The sequence below is a fragment of the Colossoma macropomum genome, unplaced genomic scaffold, assembly GCF_904425465.1.
Source record: "Colossoma macropomum unplaced genomic scaffold, Colossoma_macropomum, whole genome shotgun sequence".
Taxonomy (NCBI): Eukaryota; Metazoa; Chordata; class Actinopteri; order Characiformes; family Serrasalmidae; genus Colossoma; species Colossoma macropomum.
Window position 1 is genome coordinate 27718503 of NW_023494801.1, and position 12049 is coordinate 27730551.

The following is a 12049-nucleotide window of genomic DNA, read 5'->3' on the forward strand; positions in this document are numbered from 1 at the left end:
TATGTCATGAAAAAGATACACAGAATGGAGAGTAAGAGAAAAAACAAAGACAAATCAAAAGATAAAGTGCATGGTGCTCGTAATGTGATACTTAAGAAAATGGGGATAAAGGAGAAAACAGTGTTAGCAAAGCAGCCTTTAAGACTGATGATAATGTAAATGATCAATGTTGTGATTGGCTGCCATGTATCGTGCATCATTCAAAAAGCAGTCTGGGCTGAAACACTCCTTAAAACTTCAGAGTGAATGTGCATGGCTAAACTGCAGATATATGTAAATGAGTCTGTGACCTCAGGCCGTTTTTGCAGCTTTGTTTGTATATTTGGACTGTATGGACTGGGAATTGAGCAGTATATTTTTTGTAACTTTTACAGTGTTTAAGTCTTTTATTTAAAAAATTATTTCAAAAAGTTTCCAAAATAAAACACAATTGAACTTTTAAACTCACAATAGAAATCATTTCAGTTTGACAAACGCAGTTAAATACAAGTTTATTTTAAAAATGTTAGTTGTGCAAAAAAACATAATGAACAATTCTGTGCATCTACACAACTTTAAACACAAACTGTAAAACTAATACTATATAAAACCTTAAAGAAGCGCCAGGCTTCCCTGGTGCTCCAGCACCATTAGTTGAATTAAACATTACAAACAACGTACACATTTTTTATTAAAACTGTTTTGAAACATGTGGAGCATGTAGAGTAGCTTTCAGCAGGTGTGTGATGGGCCTAAAGCAGTATTTCAATACAGGCCAAAAGTTTGGAAGCAACACTGACTTTGTAAAACTACTTCAGCTGTAAATAGTGGCTTTAAAGTCTTCTACTTCTCATTTTGTTTAGCTTCGGCCGATTCCCCTGCAGGGTATTATTTCAGCTCTAATCAGATCCACCTAAATCCACCATTCACGATGCTCCTGAAGGCTTGATTAACTCATACAGGCATGTCTCGTTTCCTAGACATGGATTAGGCCTAGTCTTAGTCTAAATTGCAGTTGTGATGATGAATCACCTTTTGAAATCATTTTTAGTCCAGGCTTAGGCTTTTGCCATATAATAGAGTAAGAGTACAGCTTTGTTAACCAATGGAATGTTTTAGAAGAACTTCTTTGGTTGAACCAGATGTCAATAAACATGTTTTTGTACTGATTGCCTAAACTTTGGCTTAATAAATATTATAAATATTTAAATACAGTGTTTTAGGGGTGTGTAAGCACGGCACTCTTCCGACCCTTTTACACAGTAGCCATAAACTGCTATTCCCACACCTCATTGCTCACTAGCAGCTCAACATTTCAAACACAGCGGTACAGTGTCCTAGGTAATCTGATAACAGTATTTATTGAATTGTAATAATTAAAAAAATATTTGAATGAGAAATGGCCACTAGAGGGCCTTCAGAAAGAAGCTATACTTCCAATCATCATTTATGGCAGTTGCTGTGGGCGGAGCTTCCCTGTTTACCTTGCTATTTTGTTCGTTTCAGTTGATAAATTTATTTCTTCACCTACAGTTCATTTCATTTTCAGGTCATTTTTGTGATAGCAAATATTCTCACCATAAAGATTACATTTAAATGCATTTAACATGTTTTGTTAGGATAGTGTTTTGTGTTTCCGTTAACTAGGTCACTCTTTGCCTCCCCTGCACGTTTTATAAAGACTTTAGAGTGGTTCTAAAGCTGAGTGATCATTACAATGTGAAGTAATTGGTATAATGAACTCTAGTAAACAATAACACCGTTACAGTGCAACCAGTGCCTCCATACTTTTGGCCTGTAGTGTATGTATTCGGTCATTCACACAGTGGTGCAATACATCATTTAACTTCTTAGTAGTGCTCTGTTCTACTCTTTAATATTCCATGTTAGCTTGTCTTTAATGTCCTGAAACATTCCCTCGGTCTAACTATCTCGCTCCTTTCACCGTCCAATCACAGTGCGCCATCATTCATTCAGTCCATCACAGCATCTTTGCTGTCCCTCTCATGTCCAATCATATTGTCTCGTTAGCACTGTATGTGGGATTCCGGAGCCCCACCCCATCCAAAGTCCCACTCTTCTTGCAAGATTTTCGTCTCCATAATAACAGCGCAGCCAATGAGAGCAGTACAAGGAAGCCGATGCACCCCACGATTACCCCTGACATGAGGGCAGCCTGGCTGGTCTGTTGTGGCTCAAAGCGAGCACATGACCTGTCGTTCTTGACGCTGAATCCAGCATTATTGACAGCCACAACACACACCCGGGACCCAACCTTCAGTCCCTGGATTGTTCCGTTCCGGGACAACTCAGAAAAAACTGGCCCATGGCCTTCTTCGTCGTCCATCACCACCTTGTAGTGCGTTATGGTAGAGAGCGGGGCGCACCAGTAGACCTCCACTTCCCCAGACGCCCTCTGCTTCAACTCCCGCAGCTGTGGGGGTTCAGGGACCTGTTCTGGGCCTGTAAGCCCAGGACAGTAGCACTTGGTCTTGGTGGAGAGCATAAAGCAGGGAACGTCCTGCACCACACAGAGGTCATAGTCACACGCCTGTGGGGTGGATTGGGCAGTGGTTAACCGAGGAAGACTCGAGTTAGGCTTGGGCTGAGGGGTTCCTTCGCCATAGTCATAATCATCTTCAATGTAGATGATGTGAATTTTTGTTAACGGAGATTGAGACGCTAAGGGGCTCACAGTGGTGGCCCACAGGAAGTCCACCATGAAGGCCATCAGGAAGAGGGTAAAGTTTGACGCCAAAGTCATTGTGAATCTGTAAAAAACATAAAAAGTTGGCTGAGGGATATATTAACTTTTATGTACCAAAAACAGTCATAATACATTTTACATGACTACTTCCAAAACTCTTTTTGTCCCATTGAATTAAACTGGCTGTTTTTATTATTGTATCTTTAAGACTAATTATGTAAAAGACCTCTGTTTTGACTGGTTAACCCTTTCGCAAGACAAATAATGCACATCACATTCCGTTCAGATCTTCAGGAATGCTGGAAAAAAATCACATATTCCACTTCAATAACTCTATGCTATAGACTGTCTGCAGGAACAACACTCTGTATCACCTCAATGTGAATGGCCAGCTAAACTCATGCTGGCTGAATGAACGGCTGCTTTTTTCCAAACGGCAAGGTTTTCTGTAATGTGGACCCTAATCTATGTTTAAGATTTTACTGATTTTAACGATGTCATCTTAAATGAGGTTTGAAGAGTTTCAGTGATTTTTGCAGGTTTGCAGCAGTTTGTTATGCCGATTCTACTGAATTACATTACAAGTAGTTAATACAAAGTGTGAAATGCAGTGGGTCCTGGGGGGGTCTAGGACTTCGTAATTAACCTCATGGACCCCATGAATATTTCAAAATCAGAATCCTGGGGGTGTCCCTGAAAATAAACTTATCTCAATGTTATGCTGTCTGTTAGGGTAAAATAGACACTCAAATACAAATTCAGGGAAAGATCACTGTTTAGCTGCCTCACCCACTATCAGCAAGCTTCTGTCTTTGGTATTCTTAACTAACTAGAGATGCAGCACTGGTCTGCCTCAGGGTGGCACTGTAGCAAACTGGTTCACCCAGTACCAACTATATCCAGCATATTTGTAAAGCTGAAAAATTGCACAGTTTCCAAAGAGATTGTTGAAAAGATCTCAGTTAATGTGCAAAAGAGTGCATTACCAAACTAGTAAAGAGCATTTCCGAAAGAAGACTTGTTAAACAAAATTTTTTGCTGCTGTAGATGCATCAGGGCCGCTATGGTGAGTGAGTTAGCAGCCATCCAACATAGGAGCCCACAAATACCATGAGGTATTTCACACACTGTTACTAACATCATGCATTTGAATGCTGTATTCATTAATACATACTAACTAAATTACAAGAAACAGCTCAAATGACTCAAATAATCAGAATCGGTGACACGGAGGTCGTCAAAATATTACACAGATTCTGTAACATAGAGCTTGCATTTACACTGTGCAACACCAAATGTTGTCCGTGAAATATCTTAATGATCCTTTCGGTTGTCCTGAACAGCAGTTTCACCATGAAGAAGAGGAAGGATTTAAAATTTTTCTCAGATAAATCCAAAACCACATTAGCCAGAGAAACCAACCTTCCTCTTATCACAGGCTTTGTACGTTGAAGTCGACGTAAATGGAAAATTACTATTTTTCCTTCCATACTGCAGTTCCAGTTATACAGCAGTGCCAACAATGCAATTAAATTGGTTGAGAGGCATTCTACCCACGCTAGCCAGACATTAAATGAATTCCAATTCAGCCAATAAGATGGGCTGTGAAATATTGAAAAAGCTGAGCTGAACCTGATATTGCAACAGCTTTTTGGCTCTACGTACCACTTTTTGTGGTGGACGGAGTTGCCAATATTAAAATATTAAAGCATATTTGTTTTACCTTTTTCTATATTTTGTTTCATAAAAGCAACAAAACACCAAAGGCTTTGTGTTATTGTGGGTAACATCATAGCTGTGATGATCTACTGCATTCGCCTTCAGCTCATACCAGTGACTGAATCACAGCCATGATGTTATTTTTCCCTTCCCACTTGTGCACAGTGATGTAATCTAAACTCAGAAGGAGTTTTCATTAGATTCCATTATACAGCTTTGTGATTGTCTACACACTTAAAAAAGATGGTTCTTCAGGGGTTCTTTAGTAAAAAAAATGGTTCTATATAGAACCATGAACAATCAAAAAAAAACATTTGTGGGATTAAATGGTTGTTTGCCTCATGAAATCGTTCTTCAGATTGATGGAGAATGTGCTACATATTTAAAAATGATGGTTCCTCAAGGGTTCTTTAGTAAAGAAAATCGTTCTATATAGAACAATTCAAGAACCCGTTGCATATTGAAAGTTTCTTTGCATTGTTAAAGTGTTTTTCAGATTGTTGGAGAATGTGCTGTAGATGGTTCTATATAGATTTTTTTAAGGATTCTATATAGCACCAGAAGGGGTTCTTCTAGTATTATTAAGAACCCCTTCTGGTGCTTTGTAGAACCCTTTTTAAATAAGGTTCTATATAGAACCATCTGCAGCAGGTTCTCCAACAATCTGAAGAACTCTTTCACGATGTAAAGAACATTTTGATCATGCAAAGTGGTGCTTTGAGTGTTCATGGTTCTATATAGAACCATTTTGTTTACTAAAGAACCCTTGAAGAACCTTTTTTTAATAGTGTAGGCTTTCCTGAAAAAACCTCTACATGCTTGAGCATAAGGTTTCAGTTCTTTAAAGAACTATTTTTGTAAATGTGTAAGTGTGAAGAACCTTTAGAAATTTAGAACATATCTTCACAAATTTACATATTTTCCCAATTTTCCCAATTAAGGATGTACAGTTCTAGGAAAAAAAAATTACTGGTACAAAACCTTCATATTATGAGCATAATGTAGAAGCTCTGTACCAATTGGTTTTTCCAAGAACTGTACATCCAAGCCAAGAACCATTTAGGAACCTTTACTTATGAGAGTGTAATTGGTATTACATTGAAAGAGACATTAAAATTAGGGTACCACTTTAAAATAAGACTACCCTTATAAAGTGTTCATTAATTATTTAAAATGTGTGTATTAATGGTTATTAATAAGGTTATAAAGACCTTAAAATCATTAATAAGCAGTTACAACTCATGAATAACAATGGCAACAGTGACCCGTTGTTTGCCTAATAGTGAACCCTCATTCATTTATATGTTTAAATTTAAAATTTTTGATGTTTACTGATCTTATTTTGTCTTCTGCATCAGTCAGCATTAAACCTGTCAGTCACATCACAAATGTTTCTCCGTTAGAAATTATAGCTCACTTTTCATTAATGTGTTATAACTGCTTATTAATGATTTTTAAAGTTTTTATGACCTAACCAATAACCGTTAACTCATTTTAAACCATTCATAAACACTTTATAAGGGTAATCCTATTTTTTAATCAGTTGATCCTACCATAAATACCAATAAATTACATATATTATCTTAATATTCAGAAGCCCTTGGATAAATATTTATATTACAATCCATCGCAACAAACAAAAGTTCATCTCAACTCAAACCAAGTCAAGCCCTATTCATCTTTATCCCACCTACACTCAAAAGCTGCACTGAAAGCTGCCCTCTGGGTGATAATATGTAGTTCGGTGTTGACCATAGACCTGGAACTTTCTGTTCCCATAGATGGAAAGACACTCACAGTAAACACTGGAGTCTATTCTTACTCCCTGCAGCACTCCAGCCAGCTTCTTGGGACATGTTTCATCCTTGAACCCCTTCTGGCTCTGAGCCAGACTGTTTCTGTGGGAACCTGGCTACACACTAGGTCCACATGGGGGGAAAGATCTACCATTTTGTGTTGAAAAAGTTTAAAGCCATTCATTAATTTGATCAAACGTTTACAAGAAGGCCATGAATGTATAGGTAATGGTACTACTGTATATGTTGGCCAACAGACAAGAAACTTTAAGCCTCACTAACAGAATAAAAGAGTGTCATTTACACCTTTTGCATGCCCTTGATCTCTGTTGTCATGGCAACCTGTTGCTGTACCAGTAGGATAGGACTGAGAAAGCTGTATGCCTACCTGTAGAAAATCAGTTTTGTTGCGTGGTCCCCTCTAGCGCAGCCCGTCCTTTCCAGCAGACGTCTCGTACTTCAGTTCTGTCTTCTTTTTCTCTGAGGCGCACTCGCCTTCCACCTTCCTCTTTTCTTCTTGCTGAAAAAAGTGTCCCCTCCCTCTGTACAGCCCCATCCTCCTCTATGCATGCCTGACTCCCTGCTACTGCTCTTTCTCTCTCTCTCCCCCTCTCTCTCTCTTTTCATCTCCCTTCATCTAGCCCACTTTTTTCTTTCTCCCTCTTTCTTGTTCTCCTTCCCTTTCTGTTACTGGCAGCTGGGGGCAAGCAGTTTGGGGTCTTTTGTTCCTGCATGTTGACGTCTTTTAGTTGCGAAGACATGTCCCAGCACATTCAAAACTGTGTAAATGTGCGTGTTTGTTTTCATACCTTTTTGGGAGCAAAAAGTTCTCACTTTGTAGGAAAACCAGAGAAAAACAGGGCTGAGCTACAGGACCAAGACTAGCCCTGACTTTGTAAAGCTTCTTACAAAAGCTCCAGGCTTGTTTTTTAGAAACTGAACCAGCAAAACCATTTCCTTTTGGATACTGAGGTTAATATTGAGGTTAGGTTTGGTATTTCATTTGAACACAGTGGCTGTTCTTTAGACTGTGTGAGAATTTTACTATTAATGAACCAACAGAAATACTTCAGAGTCACTTAGAATGAAGTACATTAGTACATTAACTTACATCTAACGTTACTATTTTTATTACTATTTTTTTTTTATTTTTTTCATTACACAGTGACAATATATGGACCATTCTACCGAATTGGTTGAAACAGCAGTAAAAAAAACAAAAAACAAAAAAAAAGACCTTAGACATTTATAATGATAACGACATGATCTATTTACCTAGAGCATTAATGAAGAAAAGCCAAATAAATGCAGAATCATTATTTATAGGGTACTTTCTGCTGAAGTAACATATGAGAGGTGGCTGTCCCAAACACTAACCCCTTAATTTCAACTTGAATAAAGCTTAATTTATTTGTTTTTTCAAAGTTTTTTTAAAGATCTTTTAGATTTGAAGTTGAAAGATGTAGAGGTATAATGCGTTTTTTTATATATGTAATAATTATGATATATAATATAATATATCACTGTTGTCGGAAGAAAACCTTGTATCTCCAAAATGGTAACTTTACAGAAGAAGGAAAAAACCTACTTTACTTTTAATGTAAGTGGAGCCAGACTTTTTTCCAAGTCATTTTGGGTCATTTCTTTTGGTCCATTCTTCATGAAATTTACACACAATGTAAAAAGCAACAGGCATTTTCAAATTATATACTTTTAGTAATAAAATAATAACATTAGTAATAATTTTCAATTAAAAATGGAGATACAAGGTTTTATTCAGACATATATATATATATATATATATATATATATATATATATATATATATATATATATATATATATATACACATATGTATATGTGTGTGAGTGTGTGTGTTTGTATATATATATATATATATATATATTTATATATATATATATATATACACACTGGCCTCCCAGTATATATAATACGCATGAAATGGACAATGTGTGTGACCCCACATCCTGACATTGTCGAAAAACTAAACTGTGTGTGTGTGTGGGTGTAATATGGAATTTTATGAAAGCCAGCCTCTGATCATGAACCACACAATTACTCATTCCATTACTAGCTTTACTTATTTGTGCTCAGCAGGGCAGCGAGAGAGAGAGAGAGAGAATGTAGTACATGTTTATTTCTATAGACTCCCATTGTGACATTCCTGTAGACTAGGCCTAGAGGAGGCTGTCGGAAACCACGGTCATGTCTGCACATGGTGCATGCAGACAAATCAGCACAGGTACTTGACATAAAGCCTTATGTCAGTACCTGCCCTGAAGTTTTGGGCATGTTAATCAGAAATGAGCTTCCGACACTCCCTGACTACTGACACCTGGTGTTTTGGTTATGAAGATACTAGCCTGTACATATGTCTACCAGCATTTGGGTTCAAAGAGACACAGCCTTGCTTTCATTTCTAGTCAGCAGCATTGCCTGGACATGTACCAAACTAAAGCGACCCATTTAGCAAAGAAGGAGCACAGCCAGCAAGAACAGCAGATCAAATAAACAAAGAACTGCGATAAGAACAGACTGACTGCTGTGAGGCAAGTTTTCTTTTGTTGCGCAACCGATCTGTTATTTTTTTAATATACAGGATCCAGATGTCGAGCTAGAGCTTATGATAACTAATTTCGGCCTTGTTTTTGGCCTAACTTGTTAAGGAGGCTGAGGTAAATAACCTTTAAGTCTCAGTTCTTTGTCATAATTTCACACCAAAGCCAAAATCTGTACTTAAGTGATGAGAAGTTTTGATTTAAGTTTCAATTTTACAAGCTGATTCTTTCAAACCGTCCCTTTAAATGAACTGAATGTCTGAAGAGTCGACTTCAGCAGCAGAAGTTGCCCTGAAATTGTAATCTGACACAATTACCTTTTCAAAAGCTCAAAATGGTGAATAAAACTGTTTGTTAGCCACAGTAATAATACACTTTAAAATACTTAACATTTTAAAACTATAACATTCAATTTGGTCAATTTGGGCAGTAAACTAATCTGTTTTATACAGATACAACTTTATTGCTTTACTCTGCTAGCTTGCTAATTAGCGAGCAAACACGTACACAGCTAGCAGCAACAAAAAGAAATACACCATAGTTTAAAACCAAAATTTATAGCCACGGAATAAATGCCTTACTCAGTGAGGCTAATCTAGCTGAGTTATGTGTGCAGTACAAACTGTTATTATTATTATTATGAAGGTTCTAATACGTTCATCAGAATAGGTGGCCAAGCGGTCCCACCCCACCAAAAGTGTCATGACCTTCATAGGAGCTTGTGAGCCTTCACAAACACTTTGATATCAGGGAGTTACTGGCAGCTTGTAGACGATCTTGAATGGCAACTGAATTTCCCTAGCAACTACTACCTTTTGACCGGATATAGTCCTGCTGTCAGAATTGACCAAATTGACCAAGCAGTTTGTCCTGCTGGAACAGTCCTGTGGGAAGACCGTTTGGGAGAGGCCTTCAAAAGAAAGCTTTGAGCAAAAAATATATGCATGGTACATGTTATCATATTGTTATCACTTCTAGGTACACAATACATATGGAATATATTATTATTACACATAGGTACAATTGGCATTACTCAGTATGTGTCATTTTTAACCTTTTGTTGTTGCTACTTATAGGGGGAGGGAGTGTGTGGAGTCCTTATTAGATAGCTGAGAACCCCTGACCCCCTGTAATCCATACCTAGATTACCTCTGGGCCAATCATTAGAGTGAGTCAGAACAGTGTGTGATTCATGCTGTTAGAGGAGAAACTGTGTGTCAGACATATGATATTAGCTGAAGTTGGCAAACACCACAGGGGTGAGTCTGTGTGAGAACGACAGACAAAACATACGTCCTCATTGTCTGAACATGGAACAGAGCACGTACCAGCCTCTAATGTGTGTGTGCGTGTTATCATGTCCCTGCATCCATCTCTCTCTCACACACACTCGTTCACACTTCTGTAAGCACAATTTCAGTGCCCTGTTTATGAGTTAAAGACAGAACAGGCACAACAGCGTAGGATTTATTTTTTTCCATGATGGATTCTGAGCGCTGAAGATTTACACAAGCTCAAGCATACAAGGTTTCACACAGTTTGTCCATGTTTGCGTGTTTGCATTAGACCATTATAAATGCTGTAAAGCTTTCCTAAGCTTATGGCTACACAATCTTCGGTAAGACGCTGTTTTACCTGTTACATGTGAGGCAGGATTGGCATTAGTTTTACTTTAAAGGCTTTAAACTTCAAACACAGTTTGTTTTCTTTTTACTAATAACCACCATTATTTGGTTCTGCCTCAGATGCTCTGCAAACAGAAGTGCAGAACATCTGATATCTATTATGTGTTCAGCTATGGTGGTAGATGACTTCAATTAGTCCAAATCTTAAACTGATATAGCGCCAGTTTCCCAGAACCAGATGAGGCCTAATGCATTGGTCACATGTTGGTGGTGCACATGTAGGTGAAAATAAATGATTGTCAGAGGAGAGCTTTAGCAATGTTGATTCCTCAGTATAATGCCGAGTATAATGCTTCAACAATGAGACATTCGGGATGTGTGGCTCCCGAAATACAAACATCTGGTTTATTTTAGCACTGCGACTCTTGTGGTCTTCATTGCTAGGATGTGTACATGTATACACCAATGAGCAAAACATTATGACCTTATATAGCCTTATGCTGTCCTCAACGTGCTGCCAAAATAGCTCTGACCCATCGAGGCATGGTCTCTACAAGACCTCTGAAGGTGCCCTGTGGTATCTGGCACCAAGACGTTGGCAGCAGATCCCGTGCATTGTGCAATGGAGCCATAGAGGATTGGACTTGTTGTTCCAGTACATCCCACAGATGCTCTATCTGATTGAGATCTGGGGAATTTGGAGGCCAGGGCAACACCATGAGCTTCATGTTTCTCAAACCATTATGGAACATAAGAAATACAACTGGCATGAAGGGGTGTCTGCAACAATGTTTGGGTAGGTAACATGTCCACATAAATGGACCTAGGCCTTCCCAGCAGAACATTGCCCAGAGCATCAGACTCCCTCACTTCAATCACTTCCTCAGAAATATGGTGCACACACATCTGGCCATCCACGTGATGTAAAAGAAAACAGGACTCACCAGACTAGGTGACCTTCTTCCATTGCTTCTATTGTAGGTGCTTTCGACAGTGGACAGGGTTACCATGGGCGGTCTAACTGGTCCGTGGCTATGCATCTCCATACCCTGCAGGGTGTGATGCACCGTGTGTTGTGACACATTCCTCCCATAATCTTTGAGTGGTCATCATGTTTTGGCTCATCTGTGTATACTCTCAAGCTACCCTCAAAGAGCAAGCCACCTATTATATATGAGGCACCATAACATAATATAAATATATAAAACATCTGAATAATGTCTAAAAAATCTGATTGGCTGAGCCATGTCAGTTATGAACTGGTTGAGCCATGTCATCTCTGTGTTGAACACTGATGCATCTTATCATATTTATCACATTTTGTCACTGTTTTATTGTTTTATAAAGCAATAAGCCAGATGGTAGTAAAATCACTGTAATACAAGGCCTCTTGTGGCTTATTGCTTTATTTTATGACACTGCAGATGTAGACCATGGTCACTAGCCCTGGCCTAGGTCAATTTATAGCGGAATGGAAGCAGTGGAAGAACTGTTTGCATCCACAGACAGACAGAACACACGTAACACCAACACTGATAAACTCAGAAGATTTCATCTGACTCTCAAGATCTTCATGTTAGAACAAGCATAAGAATACACGCCTTCTCTGACTGAGACGTGCAGACGCACATACAGAAGGCGCCT

At 38.4% G+C, this 12049-nt stretch overlaps 1 protein-coding gene across 1 annotated transcript; it reads right to left on the reverse strand.

Annotated features, from left to right (window-relative positions):
• Window positions 1-474: 474 nt before the first annotated feature.
• LOC118821572 (LRRN4 C-terminal-like protein) lies at window positions 475-6872 on the reverse strand. Its single transcript, XM_036590249.1, has 2 exons — window positions 6590-6872; window positions 475-2750 (listed from the first exon to the last, which is right to left on the reverse strand). The coding sequence occupies exon 2, from the start codon at window positions 2741-2743 to the stop codon at window positions 1994-1996; it is 750 nt and encodes a 249-aa protein (XP_036446142.1). The 5' UTR covers window positions 2744-2750; window positions 6590-6872; the 3' UTR covers window positions 475-1993.
• Between the last annotated feature and the right edge of the window lie 5177 nt (window positions 6873-12049).